Source organism: Hirundo rustica, chromosome 12 (genome assembly GCF_015227805.2).
Source record: "Hirundo rustica isolate bHirRus1 chromosome 12, bHirRus1.pri.v3, whole genome shotgun sequence".
NCBI lineage: Eukaryota > Metazoa > Chordata > Aves > Passeriformes > Hirundinidae > Hirundo > Hirundo rustica.
The window spans coordinates 1,826,103-1,846,147 of record NC_053461.1 but is presented as its reverse complement, the minus strand read 5'-3'; the positions used below and the strand labels follow the sequence as shown (position 1 = coordinate 1,846,147).

Below are 20,045 nucleotides of genomic sequence, written 5' to 3'. Positions count from 1 at the left end.
AATTACAAAAATTCAGAGCAGGTTTTGTGAGCAATTTGATGTTGATTTACAGTTGAAGGGTTAATACAGAATTTGCACAGGGAGCAGATGCATTAAAGCTTAGAATTATGTGAAACCACAGACACACACTTCCCCCATGGAGAAAAAATGCAAAATTGATGGACTGCCATGAAACAAACTTACCTGACTCAAATAATCAACAAGACTGCCTCTCTTCAAGCAGATCTTTTTGCACACCAGTAGCAACTAAATAGTTAGAATTCCAGCTAAATCAACAGGACAGCATTCCTTGCACTCACTCACACTAGTTCAATCTGCCATCTATTGCCAAGGCCTGTGACCCTACCTGGAGAGCCTGGGAAAAGTTTGATTTTTTTAAATTGGCCTCGACTGTTACAGATTTAAGTCTTTTTATTACCTGATGAAGAAATTTTTTCAGATGGTGATTTCTTCTTGCATGGATTTATACCATTATAACTATTAAGTGCATTATATTATAAATTATTGTATCTAACATTATATAACTATATTCCCTTCATTTACCTGAGCAACAAATGGAATCAGAGTGATTTCAAGGCTTACCCCTAAAATTACAGTTTGTAGGGTTCACTGACTGGAACAGTGCTTTGAAATCAGCTCGATGAAAAAGAAAACACATATAAATCTTAAGTAATTATCACATCCTTTGATGAAACGAATCCAGTCCAGGTTATTACAGTTTTGTGGATGTGGATAGGTTTCACTCGGCATGCAGAACAACCATGTACTGCTAGGAGACCTTCAGGGAGGACATGGGAAAAAAAATTACATAAAACCATATTAACTCAATTTTATTAAAAAATAAAATCCGACCCAGTCCATCCCATCCAGAAGTGTTAGAAGTTAAAATTTCTTAGAGTTGTTTGACTATAATAAAGACCCATCAAAACAGCTGCTTCCCTCCCAGCTGTAGGCACGGACAGCAGTTAGCAGGTCTGGTGCTTGTGCTGTGTGGAACCGCACTCAAAGTGTGCAGGATAAAACCACTGCACTTTTAAGCTGTTTCTTTTTAATAGCATAAGAAAAGCCCAATGAATGAAATGGAAGAAAAATATTTTATTTTGGTATTTACCTTCTAACTTAAAGTATGACAAAACATTCTTTCTGCACGTGTCAGGTGCATTCTATTTTCAAGAGCTGATGTGTCCATGGACAGGTACAAATTATGGCAACAACAATACTCCTCATTCAAAATGCTGAACACACGGCCACATCTTGAGCCTTCAGCTTTCCAATGCTTCTTCACCCTCCCAGAAATACACTACAAAATAGCAAATATCCACACACTTGAATGTAGCAGAAATTAAAGGGATCCTTACACCATTAACATGATGTTTAGAATTTACTAACGCTTGGAAACAGTAGTAAGGTAACCTCGAGTATGTGTGTTAACATTATCTTTAAAAAAATAATTTTACAAGGATTTTTGCCGATCAGCATAAAGAACTCTTGCCAGTTCAGTACTATGTCCTTCCAGCATCTCAATATACACAGTATCGAATTGTTTTAAGAACTGTGGCTCTGTAAAAAAGCTATACTAAGTTAGATTAAGTATTACTTCTCTTACTTCTGTAAACTTTAGGTGTGGGCCATCCTAATCTAGATTTTCACTTCATTATATTGTCTTTCTCCTGCATAAATACAATATCTGCTTCCACCTTAAGCTAAGAAGGAATAAAAGAATTTTTCTTCCCTCCCACCCCTAGATTTGGCTGCCATCTGCATAGACTTTTCATAATTAACAAATAAGTTTTGCAAGATTGTACAGCAAATTTTGAACAAATTAAAAAAAAAAAAAAAAAAAAAAAAAAAACAACCAAAACATTAATGACAGGCAATCCTTTGTAAAACTGCCTTCATCCTTTTTCAACACTCAGCTTTCTTAGAGCTCAAAATGAAAACTTCATTTCATTTGATAATACCAGTTCTACCATGGAATTTAATGGAACAAGTAAATCTTCCCACTCTTTAGCCCAGCATTAAATAACAGTAAATGAGCTGGGACTTCCCATGGATGAAAGCAGCATTATCTTCACCAGCTCACTGCTAAGCAATTGCCTCCCCCTCCTCCTTCTCTTGTTGTGCAGCTTTGGCATTTCTGTGCACAGCAGATCTTCAGCACATAGATTGTGTCACCTTTCTGCCTTGCCTTATTCAATCCAAACCCTTTCTCCAGTAAAATAACAAGAACTGCACCAAATCAATATCCCTCACAGCTGGATTTAGTTGAGGAGCATCTACCTCTAAATCAACCTAGTCTGACCTTAAAGCAATGGGAAAACAAGGAGAATTTTGCCTTCAATAAGGCCCGAGGTACAGCCTTAAAAAAAATTCACCAAAGGCGCAGATGATTCACTATGTGTGTAAAATTACGTAAACTTACTTAGAAATGGCAAGTTTTGAAGGTTTCCAGGTAGTGTTCTTTGAAATTCAGAAAGCAGAGAGAATAAGGAACATTTCATTAATGGACAAGGCCCTCCAGATCCAACACATGCTGATCGAAATGCTCACAGAATTCCGTATTACAATTGCAGAGCGTGTCAGAGTTCTGCCATTAACGGTTATACACAAATAATTGTTACAGCACTTTCTTACTCCACCTGTGATAACAATCTCAAGAGTCTTTTGTTTGGAAATTCCAACAATTAAATATAACTGACACAAAGAAACCCAAAACAAAACAAACAACCCAAGGAAACAACCCATAAGCTTTACAGCTACTCAGTTAGCCAAAATCATCACTTAATAGCTCTATCTCATGCTATTAAAATGGATAATAAAATGTGACAGTTAACAATGTCTAATTCCCATCTATTAAAATCAAGAGAATATTTGAGGTATTTGAGTTCTCCCTTAATTCTCTTTAAAGTAACCTCCTGCTAGTGGAATGTGAATCCAGGTTAAATGAGACAGAACTTGACTCCGTGACCAGAGTTAGCAAAGGCACATTGGTAAGGTGTCCTTCAGTATTTGTTGTTCCCAGGCTTACTGTAATAGTGCCTAGAATTGCAGTTGCATAAATGCATTTAACTTCAGCAAAGTTGCTCCTTGGAAACAGCAGGGACATTCTGGATAAGAATTTACCCAGCTGGTCACTGCAGGAAACAGCACATGTGTGCTCTGTGTCAGCAGATAAAATGGCCAGTGGTAGTTCTTGCATTTTTCCTTAATATAACACTAGTGAGAGCACACCACCTTAATCACTAAATGGTGATAAGTAGTGTAAACTGCAAAACAGCTCACTGGCTTCTGTTTACTGCTTGGCTCAAGACAAAGTATTCCAGCCTGTTAACTGCTTGTCTTGGCTTGTTTTAGCCCAGGTGGTTGTGTCCTCGAATGATAATATGTACCCCCATAAAGCTTACTCCCCTCGTGGCTAAACAAGCACAGAACATTTTCAACATAAAACATGGGTCTTCCTTCTCCCACCTCTTTATTCTTTATATTAGCCCTTCGGAAGAAATCAGGAAACACAGTTTCCATGGCATCACTCAGCATAGGGAGGAGCTGTATTTTTGGCTGTTTCAAGATTGATCCTTCAGCCTCAGTGTGGTGCTGTTTTTGAGTCACCACAGACGGAGATTAATGCACAAGTGGGAGACACGCAACGAAATTAAATACTGAGACACATCAACATCTGGGAAAAGGAGACTGAAGAAGAGAGCTCAAACACTTTGAAAAGAAAATTATTTCTTCTGATGGAGAATTTCTTGATCTCACCTTTGGCATTTTATCTTGCTTCTGAAAAAAATCCTGTTCTCACTCACTACAACACTTCTGCCATCAAGTATATCAGCACTTAAAATTAGAGGTTGGACTACAAAATTTACTAAGGCTTAACGTTCCAAGCTATTTTATGCCTAGTTTCAAAGTTATTCCTAGCAAAAAATAGTAAATGCTGATTTTGGCATGTGTAAACAGTGTAATATCATGACATTTAAACTGTAACAGGAATAATTTTAAATGTATGCTCTTCTGTTTTTCCAACCGTGACAGACTTTTTATAAAAAGACCAATAGATTCAAGTGTACTGGCCACAAAAAAAAACGAATAACAGATCATCCTCAGGGGCTGTTTGTTCCTTCAAGTCGATTTGGTGCTGAGACAGTGTGGTAGTTAAAGCACAAACGGAGGCTGTTGATAAAGTGGCAATGCATAACAATGTTGTCATGTATTATAAAGGAGCAATTGCCTGCAGTTCATCAGCGTGGACGTGGCAATGGAGTTCTGCTTTGCATATTCCAGGCACTAAGAACTTTGTAGTACTCATTAGAGGAGGTTCTTCTTCCCCTGTAGAAGAAAAAAGTGAAGTTCATTACCTGAAACAGTAACTGCACAGAAAACTTATGAAAAGCCACGTCATACACTCCTGAGGCTGAACTATCATGCTCAGCAAAACGTTATCTAGAGATACAATAATGATTTTCCTCCCAGGCAGGACTTCTTAGGGAAGAACTTATTAGTGAATGGACCTAGTAAAGGTTTGGTTGTTATTTCCTCAAAATTAAACTGATTTGAATGCCAGCTGAGGATGCCAAATATGACGATCTATTTGAGAATCTTTACTTTGCAGACCAGTAGTCTGCTCAGGAACTGCACTGAAAGATAGAAAGGACTGTAAGTTATGACATTTAGGATTTTTCTTCAAAAGATTATATCAAACTGTCCCTTAAGGAAGAAAGGAAAGATCTTCTTTTGAGATGCTAAATGTCAGAGCTATTCACATCTGTTCTGGCCAAGTAACAGGTAAATTAAGTAAAAAACTGAAATGTAGGGTGAATTCCAAGCAATAACTTGGATGTGTCTATCTCTCAGAACAAGAATAAAAGCTAAAAAAAATTATTTACTCCTCTCATTAGCGCACATATAAATAGCAGGGCTATAAATGTTTTGTATGTCTGTGACACTAAAGAAATTTAATGGCTTGCACTCTAAAAGGCAGATGATGCTCAGCTGTCTCCCTGCACACTGTTCCCTTTGTACCCTGCACCTCACCAGGACTGTGGTTTGGCTGAAGGAGGTTTGGGGGGGAGTCAGGCTGGGTGGTGCTTTTGGATGAGGACAGCAAATGGGAAAATGGCAAAAAATTACTGTGGTTTCTTAAGACATTGGAACATCAGTGTTAAAAGCCAGCTCTATCAGTGAGAGCTCTAACGTTTAACCTCTGCAGCTGAAGCATGTTAACCAGGGGGTATGTGACTTGAGAATTAATTACTGCAAAGACTGCCTCTTTCTTCCAGGGCCTCCCTGCAGCTGGGATACCCCTCTGACAGCTCAGGAATTGAATCAGGAGGGGGACACTGGGAAAGCATTCTTACAGGGAGGCCATACATTTTGAGCTAGCATCCTACTTCCACTAGAACCTTTACAGAGATCTTCTGTAGTTTTTCCCACCAATGTGAGAAAAGGCTAAGTTAGAAGAGGGTAGGAAACTAAAGAACATAGTTTTAATTTTAAAAACAGAGCAATTGTGCCTTAATTAATTAAATCAGTAAATCTGTATTTTTTTCCACCTGAAATTTTTTTCAGATTTTAACTATTTAGTCATATAGACTATCTAGCTGATAAATACAGTTGCTAAATCTGTAAATCAGCATATGTATTCTCTTCCTCCAAGATAATTCTGGCATCAAACATTACAAATTATTATGAATTATCTTAATAAGACTAAAAAACTCATTTACCCAAGAGTAAAGTCTAGTTGACACACTGTCAGCACTCATTCCAGAAGGCAGAACAGCATACGACCATCAAAATGCAATATTCACCTGTTGTAGCTGCTTAAGGAAAATCTCAGCAAAGAGCAGCTTTATCATAGCAATACATTTGCTGGAACATTCCACACTGATGCCAGTTCAATATCCTGTAACTAGTAAGGTTAGATCATTTTCTTTATACAGCCTGAGGCAAAATTTACACCTTCTAACTGGAGGCATCTGAGCTGGGTATCTGTTCTGGAGGGTGTCTTCCAAGCATTTAAATTCCTCCCCTGAAACCCATTTGTTCATTCCCCAGCCCTGCATCTTGTGAGAAGCCTGGTGTCATCCTGAAACTTGAGTTAACCACAGTACAGACGATATCCCTAAAGGATCCAGTATGTGCTGGAGCAAAATAGGATGTCAGGTTTAGAGTTATGGCTGGCTGTGAGAATGCTGCACCATCCCACCCTCTTGATAACACCACACAGCTGTCAGCTGAAATCCCAGCTGCCTGGAAGGAAGAAGCTATCTCTCCTAGAATAGGTCAATTAATGAGCAGTAATTTATTCATACAATTTTAGAGATATCTTACCTAGCTAAGGTTTCCTCCACATACTTTAAGTTAAGAAAAAAATTAATTTTTCCAAAGTTATTCTACCTGGTTTTACCTGTCTTTATACAGTGTTTACCTTTCTCTGCAGCCTTCTGTATGGCTCCTGACATATTATCTTACCTATTTGGAGATGGCAGAAATATGCACAGTAATTGAATATAAGTTTTGAAACGCTGCTGTATCTTACCTAAACCTGATGATGAAGAAACACTTCCTGTAATGGAAGATGTTTCCATTTGGTCTGTCAACAGTCCTTCCATTAAAGGTAAAGATAATTCAGATGAAGGAACAGATGAATCATAGATTCCAGAATCTCGAGGCATGTCTTTCAGATTTGAAGCTTTAACAACATGTAACAACGGCTGAAGGACAGAGCTGCCACCACCTTGAATGTCCTGAGTTTCTGTATCTTCTCCAAGGTTTAAGTGCTGAATTATACAGTGAGAGTCTGAATTCCCCACTGAAATGTTTATATCTGTTTTCAGGTAAAAATCACCATCCATCACCTGTTTATTCACCAAGTCATTTAAAACCAAGCCTGAATCAAATTTTTCCATGACAGGCTCTGAGTAGTGTAAAGAAGGTGGAGGGAAGGGAATAAATTGTTTCTCAAACCAGTCTGGTTCCTGATCAATAAACTGATGCATATTGCAAATAGCAACATAAAGGGACCTCCCAGATTTGCTCCTGAAATAATTCCTTTTACTAACGTTAACAGGAAACACCTCTGAATCCTGTCCACTAAGATCTCTGGAGTGTAAGTGTGAATAGAGCTGGGGGAGATTGTCCATGAGTTTGTATTTTGTGCTCAGATCCAGAACAGCAGGGATGTCTCCCTCACAGGAGTAATCAAAGTAGACTGCAATGAACTTGCAGAGGTCAGCTGAATTCTGCTTCGCCTGACGAAGCTTCTCTGCAACAGTGAGCACAGCAAAGAGAAAGAGTTCTGCTTTTCCTGCATCCTTGGTTACTCCTCTGTGCTTCCAGTTCTTTTTTTCAACAAAGTACTTCATTCCTTTGGAACACACAATGATGATAAACTGGGACTCATCTATTTTTTTAATTAGCCACTCCTTCTGATCTTCTTTACAGTTTTTCAGATCTTCCCACAAATCTAAAGCCACCTAGAAAAGAAAAAAAAAAATTCTGTTTGATATAAAGTCTTATGTATATAAACCCAAGTGGTTCCTTAAAAAAAAAACTACTATGGATTTGATACACAGCAGTATTTCTTGGGGAATAAAAAGAACATAGAAAATGTGGCTGGATCAAGTAAATTACAATTAACTTATAATCAAATTTGATAGCATCAATTCACAATAGTATTTGTCTCAAACAATTTACTATTGTACGTCTGGGTCCATAATGCGCTGAAGTAACAGAATCACAGAATTGTTTGGATTGAAAAAGACCTTTAAGGTCAAGTCCAACCCTGTACCCAGCCCTGCCAAGTCTACCTCTAAACCTTGCCCCTAAGTGCCATATTCACTTATCATCCTTGCATATTAATGAAGTGTGATGCCAAGAATTTTTAAATCTAGATAGAAACATAGTTAGTGCCTATAATATCAAGATCCTCCAGTTAGGATGCAAAACAACAGCAGTTTTATCTGACGAGAAAACTCTGAAAATTTTCTCCTAGGAGTTATTTTGTACTCTGTCAAGCTTTCTGACCATTCTACATAACCTGAAATGCTTGTGTACAGCAAGATGAGGAACGTGATGCTTCACCTCTCAGGAGGAATGAGTAGTAGGGTAAGAGAAAAAAAAAACAGAAAAAAACCCCCCTCCATAATAGACACACACCAAAACCACTTTTAAACCCTTCTTCGAAGCGTTTTTCCAAAGAACAACATTTTTTTTGTCTGCTGTGTCACCTTAGCAGAGTGGAAAACTTTGCCCCATTAGTAGACAGAGCAGGTGGACACCCAGAACACAAGGACTCCTGAAAACTGCTGCCACAGAGCTGGCTACAGGAAGGAAGTTATCCTGCCTGAAGTGCTTGGTCAGCTGGAACGGATGAGCACTGTCAGTCCCTTCCAAACAGACAACTCTAGCATGGGGAGGAGAGGTCATTTTATTACTGCTGCTTGGGAGATGCAGGTAGTTTTGTGTCTGATTTTGTTTCTGTTCTTCAAAATCCTGTGGGACCTCCTATCTGTGAGGAAGGATTTTTACTATGGACAAGCTATTATTTTAAATGGCTATTAAATGCCACTGGTTTTATCCTTTATGAGAAAACATTCCAATTCCATGCGACAAACACTTGTGCAACTCTTCCGTTATGCACTGAGCATCACTTTTTATATTTAAGTCCACAGCTTTAATAACAACACACACTATTTCTGTACATAGGTGCTATCAATATTTTGTTACATAAATTTTGTATGATGCCTGAGACCACACAGTCCATGGTTAAAGCAGTAAGAGCTCATCTCAACACTATTCCAAAGAGGGAACAGTGTAGTAGGGCTAAAGTACGTCTCTAAAAGGGGTTTCAAGTAAGTTACTTACAGAACAGTTTATCCTGAACTATTTTAAACAGATGGCAAAGTTGTGACTGTCCCCACCAGGCACAAGGCCTGGGCTGTGTTTCTGTGTTTGGGCACCAGAGAGCAGAGTTGCTGTAACGAAACCCAGCTCCAGCTCAACCCGTTCACATCCCAGCGGTGGGAGAAAAACAGCACAAAGACACCAACAATTGTCCTGCCTTTTTCCAGCTGAAAAGTGAAAAGCTGGCCACATATGGATTCTATTTTAGACAGCAGTATGAGATTCTAAGCATGCTCATTCAAAGTAGCAATTCGAATGTCTCTCTCATATCTTTCAAATGAAAACAAGGAAAAAAAAAAAGAGTTGTCAATTTTACCATATTAATGGAACAGAAGGGAAGCAAAAAAAAAATCAATCACTAAGTACATGCTGTCAACAATAATTGTAATAACATAGTTTTTGCTCTGTGAGTCAAGTAGAAGTCTTGATAGATTCAACTTCTTTTAAATGACAATACAAAACACGCTTTAGGAATACCAAAGTCTATCAGGTAGACAAACAATACCTCTTTGTGGCTGCTGACTATAAAGACGCAAGACCTACTGAACAGAAAGAGCACTTAATTCAAAGCAAGCGAAACATGGCTGAATGAAAGTCCTGAAATCATGATCTTCCACTATTCTGTTGGTTTAGGTAGTTTTGTTGGTTTTTTTTACACTGGATAAGATCTCAATTTCCCCAAGTAAAGAAAACTCATACAGCCACTATTTAGAAAAATAACAAAAGTTATCTCTGTGGAAAGGAGCGACTGAAATACCTACTTTTAAAGCACAGAATTTTGGGAGTGCTGTTTCAATTAAGGAAAAGTTGTTTACACATGAAATGCTGAGTTTACCTCACAGCCACAAAAGTCCTGAAGAAAATAAGCGAAGCACTGGATGACATTAATGTGTTTCTGGCAATCTTTACTGGAATAGCAGATGAACACTTTTGGCCGGGGACGAAGTCTTTCCACATGGAGACCAGCAGCATATGCTGAAGATTCTGAGCTCTCCTCATCTAGATGGGAATATATATTTTCTAAAGTGCAAAAGAAAAGAGATTCACACTATAAAGCTTGATATTGTTTTGGGTTTTTATTACTTTTATAGGCTCTTTACTCGTCCATACAGTAATGTTGGGGTTTTGTTTCTAAAGATTTTCCTCTCCTTTACGTCCTGAAAAAGCAAAGTTGCACGCACTTTATTTATCCAGCTTAAGAGCTACTGCATGTGGAATACACTTTCAAAGTTAAATGTGCAGTTATTTCTGTCCAACTCAGAAAACACAAGGAAGGTTTATTTTATAGATGGAATGAGATTGTTTCACTTTTGTTCAGCTTCAACAGTCTTCAAATCTCTGTTCAAATAAGCCTAAAAGATGTATATTGTCTTCAAGAGCTTCCTGTCTAACAAAGTCTGTTGTTAAAAAAACCCAAACCACAACATAAGCCAGGTAAGAATATTAAACTCCGGGTCCACAGACCCTTTCAGGATATCATACAAGATTTCTCTAGTACATATACACACCCATGTTTAGACATTAATTTGACATTAAGGTATGATTAATCTACATCTAAACAGCTATTAGCATTTCTTTCCTTGCAAAGATGCCTTTATGCTGGAACATAAAAATCTGGCCTTATGCCAGACTAATTCAATCTAATTCTACAGCTGATTAAGCTAATTTAAAATAAAGTGTGAGCAATTCAAAATACAAATATCCTTCTAGGGATTCAATTCAGAGCAATTCATCAGGAATAACTATTCTGGAACAACTCTCATTGTAGACAAATCCTCAGTGATTTGTCTGGGTGTTTTGCTGGAACTGAGCTAGCTGTGAGCAAAGGCGTAACTACAGAAGACCAGAAGGTAAAAGGATTTAACCCAGCTGGCATATAGCACTTCCAGTATATCTCAGTGCCAAAATTCAGGTGGATAACACAGATATGTGAGGTTTGGAGAAGTAATCTCTTTTTCCATTATTCATGAAACCACATGATTCTCTAAATTCGATATAAATGCCAGTATATAAATGCCAGTATATTTTTAACATTTAAATGTATCAAGTATTGCTTGCCAGGTCCTGGATACAGAGGAGAAGTCAGCGAGGAGGGATGGAATCTAAAAAACCTCTGCAAGCAGGGTTTAGAATAAATTTAGGAAGATGGCTTAGAATGAAAGGTAAAGACAACTTCCAGGAAAGTGAGGAAATCTGGAATAGCAGCTATAGATAGTATTCCAGACAGCACTGGGAATAGTATTGGCATCACATGGCTTTACTTTCCTTCTGATTTAATATAAATATGAATTAGATATTTCTGAGTAAAATAAGGGAATGTTGAAAACATATCCATTTGCAAATCTGTTTGTAATCTACATAGTCATATAGTACTTTCTCAAAGGAAAAGAAACATGAAATAAAAAGTATTTTCCAATATTGCTTTTGTTCTCTCCTTTCTTCAGTGAAGTCTTGATCTGTGACACAATACTATCTAGGCAACCAATTACCATCAAGCACTGACTAAGAATTCGCCACAAGTTTCAACACACGAAAAGCTGAGGGGAGGAAGGACAGAGAAACAGAAAAGAAAGCTTTTCAGACAAAGGTATTTCTGGAGTTAGCCTATCAATTAAGACCGTTCTGGTTGCAAAAGCGTATCTTTAAATGGAGCTTTGTACTGACTAAACCCTCTCACCTTGCTGCTTCTTGCGGCACATCACTGTGAAAAGCGTGGCAAAGGCGGAGATGACAACCAAAGGGACTGTAATGGCAATGGCTCTGATGGGGCCAGCCCACGGGGAATGCACTTGGAAAAACAGAACAGAATAAGCCACATGCAAACCAGCTGTATTACAATTATCTAAACAACTCTTCAGACTGGGAACGCAGAACTGCTGCACTACTCTATTAATTGTCGAAGATACAGTCGGCAAATAAATTCTGCTCCATTTCAAAGCAGGTTTTATGGTGGCTGCCCCACGGCCACAGCATCAGAGTGACTCTCACGAGTAACAAGAGCTGCAGCTCACACCAGACCTAGGAGAACAGCCCTGTGGCTGGCAGTTTCGATGAGATATGCAGTGGTCATTTGGATCTGACATGTTTTAGTTCCAGCACCTGCCACTTAGAAAGAACTGCATTCCTGCAGAGGTCACCCTTAGCAATGTGCATTAGGATTAGAGCCTTTTACCCACTGCCCCCATCTGTGGCTGTTTTGGGGCTGCAGTTACGCTCTGAAATCCCTGTTTAGCTGCAGTTACACTCTGAAATCCCTGTTTAGCTTCTCAATAACAGGTCTGGTCCACAGGCATGTGGAGGTTCTGACAGGTTCTCCAGACCATCGGTTCGGTACGGGGCTGAAGGACACAGGTGATGTGTCAGGCTGCTCCCAGATTTCATTACAGGATTTCTACACTATTGTATACAATTAAGGTCATCTTCCTCATATCCACAGATACAAAAAGCCACTTTCCCACAAAGATTTCCAACTAGATTGATCTAAACTCCACTAAATATAAATGCACAGAGATGCACGTGTGTATGGTCAAGTGTGAATCTCTACGCTTTTTTCATTAGGTCAAAAAAGCACAGCACAATTATCTCAGTAGTCTATGGATTATGGCAAACAGACAAAGGTCAAATAGACACTTATTTCCAACATAATTAAAACTGAATCTAAATCAATACAGTGAATATAGTATATTGTTTAAAAAAACAATTCATACCTGGTTTTAGCACATAATGCATTGTTTTCCTTGTTGTATTAGTGTCATCAACCAGCTTGGAAAAGTAAAAGATTAATTTTATTTTCTGCAATATGAAAATAACTAACAGCTTTTACTACCAAATGAGAAGAAAGTTACTGTTCAAATAGTTAAAACAAAAGAGCAGCACAATCTAGTATAATAAAAATTGACCAAGAAAGAGAATTCCAATGAAAAAAAATAAAAATCAAAATCCAGGAATTATGCAGGCCCACAAGCTCAGTTTAAGGCCCAGATCAAAGTGCTGTGCACTCAGGGAAGCAAAGCTGTGGAAAGGTCAAGAACATTCTGATGCCTTAAGATTTTACTCTTTGTATTTTTCAAAGCCTGCACTGCATTAGTGCATAACTCTAAACTCCATATAAAGTGTAGTTAACTGTCTTCACATTTTGGTTACACAAAACAATCCCTTTGGACCCGTGATCCAAGGACACCACACAGCCTCAGGACCCAAAAAGTATAAACAAAGTGAATTGGGGGGGTGAGCAAACTGGGGGAATGTGACTTCATTACCTGAAGCTATAATTGGATGATATGTAAATGGCCCAAACGTCTATGTCTGAAAAATCTCATGACCATCATCCATTTTGGCTGTAGCCCCTTGGGGAGGCTTCATCTGCCCTTAATATACCAGAAGGCCCTTCATTAAATATTATCTGCCTTTATTCTTCTAACTTTGCCTGGCCTCTGTTTCTAGGTAAGCCCAAAAAAAGGCATCACTCTAGAAAATTTACTTGCCCGAGTTACTTCAGTAGGGATACCTGAAGTTCAGTTCTACCAGCGTGATTTGAAATATTTTAATTTTACTCCATTTCCCCATTAACATATTCATTTAGGTGCTGCACAAAATTCTGTTTAGAAATATTACCTCAATTATATAATCCCCTGGAGATACGTTCTGAAGAACACAACTTGTAGTGTCTGTGTTCTGCTCCTACATCAAAGAAAGAATACTTTGCAAGCAATTCACATACTTTTAAAACCTAATAAAAAAATCACATTTACTTGATTTAGAAGTAGGGAGTGCAGTCTTGCATTAACACACCTTAAACCAGCAAAACTAGGTCTGGCCATTCACTTACACAATCGTCTGCCTGCAGAACTAACTCGTGTTATCCAAGTCCAACAGAGCCCTCAAGCCTGGTTTTGACCGATGAGTGCTATCACAGCACAACTGTCATTTGCATAAATAGTTCCAAATAGTTCACAGTTTTAGAACTGACACTATTTTATATTAAGTTTTTCAAGTTTCCGTAAGACCTTCGAACATCTCACGTTGCTAGGTTTTGCGCTTTTAAGAGGTGCAAGACTCAGCCACGTACCTGTCTGCAGGTCTTTTGCTTAAATGGCCCTTCATGCTTCAGTTTGTAGTGAAGAAAGTAGTACCTAAACCCAAAGTTGTGAGGTGCATGATCAAAGGACACTTGCATGTTAAAACCTTGCTGGGTGACATTCACATTCCTTGGCTTCCAGTCTGTCAGAGGAGATTCATAAATCCCAACATTACTTTTCAAGGACATTAACTTTTTTTAAGATTAATATATAGAAATTTTACATTTTACTTACAAGGTTTGCAGACAAGGTTTTCCGGCTGCAGCAACAATTCACATGCTAGAAATACACAGAAAAATTATTAATTATACAGTATCAAACTGCAAAGCTGCTTAAACAGAAAAAGAACAAGGGCAAAAGTAGGGAATTCATCATTTTGAATACTGCCACTTCTTTCCCAGACTGGACTAAATGCATCTTGCAAACTTAACTCCTTTGTTATGATTCCAAATCCCTTCTCATCTTTGCATGATAAACAGAGATTCATTAATTTGAATATCACATTTCTTAGTGAAACAAAAGGGATAACACCAGGCACTGCACATCAGGAGAAGAAGTTAAAACTAGCCGTAAATATATTTACTCAGAATAAGCAAGTAATGCTGAGCACTGCTATGAATGCTAGAGTGGTCTGTGCTAACAGAGAGACTTGAAAATACTTTAAGCAAGTTTTACAGGGAAAAAACTCCCTTAGCAGGACAAATATCAACAGTTCACCTCAAAAGATACTTCCAGTTTCTCACCATACTGTGGGAGCACTGAGGAGCTTATTCAAATTTCTTCTCTCCACCTCCAATGGGAATTGCTAAGTAATTGCAAGAAATTCAACTTGATCTGCCGCTACCTAATTTTACATGTCCTCCTCTACATCTGTCTTTAAATTATAATCTCAAGAGCAAAAAACAACCTGCCCTTCTTCACAATGTCCAGAGAGGAGCCAACCATCTTCAAGAGTTAACTGAGAACCACATGAACAGTCCTGCTCTAGGCAAACCTGAGATAATCTCAGGCCCACCTGAGACTTTTCCCCTGGTTGCTGCCTAACACTTAGGATCACACATCACAGACTTACCTATGGCATGCAAATGCTTTCTGCTTAACACCCAGCTCTTCCTTCCACAACAATGCCAATAACTATATAACTATAATGAATCCCCAGATTCATCCAGCATCATCATCCACTACATTCCTTTGCTGGGAAAACCAAACATTGAGGGGAGGGGAGGCCCACTGAAGAGATGATATGCAATACTGTATAAAATGCAATACTATATCATATGCAACACTATGTTATATGCAATACTTACATCTAGTTCGGAAGAAAAATGGGTGATAATTACTTTCATTTTTAATGGACGGAAAAGGAACAATCTTTACAAAGTAATCAGTTTCAAACTTCAAGTTTACAAAGGGCTGGGACTCCATCCCCTACAAAAAAGACAAGATTGCAACGTATTTTAAAATCAACTATCATAGCTGAAAGCATTTTTCAAAACAAGCCCACAATTTTGCAATCAAAGGCTTTTACATTAAGAATCCTTCCTGTACCCCTGTGTTCCAACCTGACACGAGCAATCTCAACACACAGTTGGATGCAGACTATTACAGGCGTGCATCTGTGCTCCAGTCACCAAAATGACAGCGCTCAACTTGAGGAAAGTTTTTGTCAAAAGGAACAAGAGCTCTCTCTAAAGCAACAACTATCATTAATTTCACCAAAAACACTTTCAAGAACCAAGCAACTTTTTCACAAGGGCATGGAGCAATAGGACAGGGGGAATGAATGGCTTCAAACTGAAAAGGGTAGGGTTAGATTAGATATTGGGAGGAAATTCTTCGGCGTGAAGGAGGTGAGGCCCTGGCACAGGGAGCCCAGAGAAGCTGTGAATGCCCCATCCCTCCACGTGCTCCAGGCCAGGCTGGATGGGGCTTGCAGCAACCTGGGATAGAGGCAGGTGTCCCTGCCCATGGCAGATGGGCTGGAACTGGATGACCTTTAATGAGCCAAACCATTCCAGGATGATAAACACTTTCAAGACTTCTCACAAAATCGAGCAACACAAACTTTTCTTGAAACAAAGCACTTACTGCTCGTTTGAAACTGGGGCTGAGCTGCTTTGGATCTTTTAAAACCATCTGCTGGCACTGTCTTCCCTCTGATTTTAACTCTTCAAGTATTACTCGAAATCCCTTCAGGTATTCGATACCTAAAAACAACAGGACATTTAAGCAGATTAATATTTCAAAATGCATAATGTGGTATTTCATGTAATTTGAACATATTTCATTTGTCTTTAAAAATAAAACTTATCAGTCACAGGAAATACGTTTGTATTTAATACCTGTTGCTGTATGTCAGTGCTGCATATTCCATCCTGCCTATCTAGAATTCAGTCGTTGGCAAAGGCTACAATCTCTGCATACTTGTGTAACGCTTGAAACAGAGGGGCCCATGTTTCATCTGGGGCTTCCAAATTACCACTGCAATATAAGTTATCAGTACCTCCTTCACCTTCAGAAATACTTTATAGTAATTTCACATTTCCACTTTAACAACCAAATATAACATTTTGCTGGCAAATTGTAAAAACATTCCTTTATAAATTTTACTATCATCTCTGAGACTACCAGATTAAAATGGTAACAACTGTTACCACTTCTTTAGTTCTAGTACGGTAAGGGCTAACAGAAAACTTTACTAAAATGGAATGGAATTTATTCCAGTGCATGTATACTTCAAGTTCTTCATAACTGCTGCCAGAACTACACCCATTTTGTTCAAGTTACTCTACTACAACTTAGCACTGTGTCTTTACAATGTCCTCATCACAGAATTACTTCATGATATGACCAAACTGAGTCACGGTGATGTGAATATCCCAGGAAATGCCAGTGTTACCCTGTGACAGTTTTGTGGCTCAGGTATCAAAGGCACTGCACCACTCTTTAATTCTCACTACTCCATCTAATTGCATCTCTTCAACAGCATTACACACATTTATTAATGACACAGACACAGCTTTTGTAAACTAACTGCTACGTTAATCAAAGTAGATTCATTTCAGTTTATGCTATGCTTGTCAATCCAAAAAATAAATTCCCAAATGTATCATTTCCGTATTTTCCACTACCTCCTCTGGTTCACTAATTTTCATGGGTGTCTTTTTATCAATGTTTTCTAATTTTGTAGAAGATAAAGCGTTGCCAAACATGCTCCTAGCATTCTATTGAACAAAAGCACAATTTGTCCTCAGGCGCAGACCCTGAAAGAGAAAGTGTCCAGCCCCCCTGTGACCCGAGATGTCTGAACAGCACTTCCGTCCTCAAAGTGCCCAGAGGATTAACCTCTGAGGAGTACAAGGAAGAACACCAGCCTTTGCTTCCCATGGATGTTTGATTCATCCAATCTGCAGCTGAAGATTACCAAATGCCTGCAACTGCACAGTTCTGCAGGATTCAGTGGATTCTTCACATATTCTTTTAAAGCCCAGAATAAGTTTCTCGGTGGAAATGGATTTCTGCACGTACTCAATTTTGGACACTACTGCTCTAGTGGGCAACAAGGTACATCCAGTGACACTGAAGTAATTGAGGAATACTCTTAATCACTAGACCTGGCAAGGAAACACATTAAAGTTCGTATAGCTGTGATTAGATAATGTTTTCCACCTGTAAGAAAAATCTGTATCTTAAAGAACCTTTAAGTGTATCAGGAACTAAACTCAATCAATGCCACTGAAATGCACCAAAGCCTTAGGGCAGAAAATGAAACCAGAGACAGCTGCACAGTTCTGAAGAGCAGGAGTCCAGTAAACTGGGATAGTAAAAAGCAGTGTATGGCTGCAGAGAACATCCCAGTTTTAAGGGTGCTTTTGAAGAAAGCCAGAAAAATTAGGAGCTTTGCAAAGGTGTCAAGAATCGCTTCCTTCTTAGGCAGTTTGCATCAATGATTCCACGCATAATTTAATTATTTGACTTAATACCTATGAGCAGGAAGTTATTACCAAACCCATGATCAATGAGTCCATTTCCCTCTAGGACTTACCAATGGCATTTGCTGTCCAAAGGATCATCACAGCCACCTGTTCCTGGCACGCAAACTGACTGATGGTGATGTTCTGCACGTCTCCAATCACGTGTCTTCCCACTGAACTCAGGTAAGGAGTGCAGTCTGAAAATATGGACAAATAAACACTTTAAGAAAAACATTCTTGCTGACATAAATTCCCTAACGTGTCTTCAAGACTGAGCGAAGTAAAAGTACCAGCGCATTATTTTCTCTAAGTACTACACAGCAAACCTAGATGGAGTTTTTGTCTCAAGACCCAAAAGCCCACAGAACTTCCCAAATCATTGAGCACAACCAGTCTCAGTGGCTGCCAACCCACAGCTCACAGGAGTTCCAAGGATATTACCAGTTTATAGAACCAGTGTAACCTGCACCACATCACGTGCACTGGGACTCCCAAAAGAGAACAGCTTTTCCTTGGAGTTGTTCAAAATAATAAGAAGACTGATATTAACTTTGTTCACGTACAGTGCTCAAAGCAAGAGAACGTTGGTAAATGGTCAGGCACACATGAGAACAGTAAATCATGTGAAGCTCGATAACTGCCCAAGAAATGCTTTTAACCATGACACTGCTTGATCCTGACCACAAAGAACCTACTGCTTAAATCCATCTCTTCTCAGCCACATCCCTACAGACCACTGAACTGCCACTGGACTCACTCAGGACTGCTTTGGTCTTTGGCTATCCTCACAAAATACGGTGTACTCCCTAAAATTACAGAGCCACAGCTTGAGCTTTAATTAAGAAAACAAAATATAAACAAAAGACTCCTGAGTTTGTTGTTGAACTTTACCATGTCTTTTTGTTTTCAAAACTTTTATTACTTTTAAAGCTTTACAATATTTAGGCTCCTATTTTGTGGCAGGAGGAGAAGTAGCAGCCAGGAAATTCACTAATTCTGGAGCGCAGTATACATGAAGACTGGTGTGCAAAAACAAACATTCTGTTTCTGAACTAGTGAAACCGACAAAATCCAGAAGAAATTGATCAGCAGATTGTATACTACTGACTGATGATTAATGCAAAAAAACTGAGATAATTTATATGCTATATATTCATCTATACAGAGCTTACAGAAAAGAAACGTGAAAAATCAAGTGCTATGATACGTCAGTACAGGAAATTTCAGTTCAATTTAGAGGCGTGATCTTAAAGGCAAGGGAAGAAAAGAAAAGAAGATTCAGCAAATGGCTTTTTACTCTGAATAACCATGGCAAGGGGTCTTTGCTTTGTCACAGCCATAAGAATAGAAGAGTCTGTACAGCACTGCCTTTTCCAAAAGCTGGTACTGACTCTGCTGTTTGTACAGTTCAGTTGCTGAGAGTGAACTCAGGGACAGCATGAACTTTCTCTTAGCACAGAGGATGCCTTTCAATGGAAAGTTTGAAGTAACCGGTTTTTGCTAGGTCTGGATCTAATTAATAGCAAGCCCAAGATTTTGGATCCCGGTTACTAGAATGTTATGGTCAAATGACAATTGCCAAAATGGAATACAGCAGAAACGCCTGAAGTTTGACTGCAACTCACTGATTCACAGTTAGAAAGAACAGTTTTAGGAAGAAAATAGCAGGGAAAAATCACACTTCTTCGGAAACCACTTCTTTTACTTAATTACAAGTGACATACTAAAAAATACAGACATTTCTTTTTCACCTGAATAGATAATCTAACCAACTAATTTAGCAACATAAAACACAATTTCCTACAGTTGCTCTGTGGCAAAATATGAGTCTTTAAACCACAGCCAGCAAGCCAAATTCTCTTTTGTGCTGGCTTATTAAAGGTACATACATATTTCTATGCCATGTGAGCTCTTTAGTCTTCATATCAGCTAACTCTTTTCCTAGTCCTGCAGAACTCAAATAACTCCTTTGTCCAGGAAGCACACAGTGCCAGCAGAATTGTGAATTAATACTTCTCATTGGATAAACACAGTTTCTAGTGCCAGAATTAATGGAAAAAAAAATGACACATACTGGGATTTAACAGAC

General features: G+C 38.6%; 1 protein-coding gene across 2 annotated transcripts in view; it reads right to left on the bottom strand.

Annotated features, from left to right (window-relative positions):
- Positions 1-1,111: 1,111 nt before the first annotated feature.
- IL17RD (interleukin 17 receptor D) overlaps positions 1,112-20,045 on the bottom strand; it is a 43,161-nt gene continuing 24,227 nt past the window's right edge. The window contains exons 3-13 of one of the 2 annotated variants that reach the window (XM_040076721.2): positions 18,028-18,153; positions 16,071-16,189; positions 15,290-15,410; positions 14,217-14,261; positions 13,973-14,124; positions 13,519-13,584; positions 12,612-12,666; positions 11,582-11,692; positions 9,740-9,924; positions 6,539-7,475; positions 1,112-4,329 (exon numbers count right to left, since the gene is read on the bottom strand). In XM_040076721.2, coding sequence (XP_039932655.1) covers positions 4,214-4,329; positions 6,539-7,475; positions 9,740-9,924; positions 11,582-11,692; positions 12,612-12,666; positions 13,519-13,584; positions 13,973-14,124; positions 14,217-14,261; positions 15,290-15,410; positions 16,071-16,189; positions 18,028-18,153 — 2,033 coding nt within the window. In that variant the 3' untranslated portion in view covers positions 1,112-4,213. The remainder of the gene's footprint in view (positions 4,330-6,538; positions 7,476-9,739; positions 9,925-11,581; positions 11,693-12,611; positions 12,667-13,518; positions 13,585-13,972; positions 14,125-14,216; positions 14,262-15,289; positions 15,411-16,070; positions 16,190-18,027; positions 18,154-20,045) is intronic. The other variant, XM_040076722.2, reaches the window with a different exon arrangement.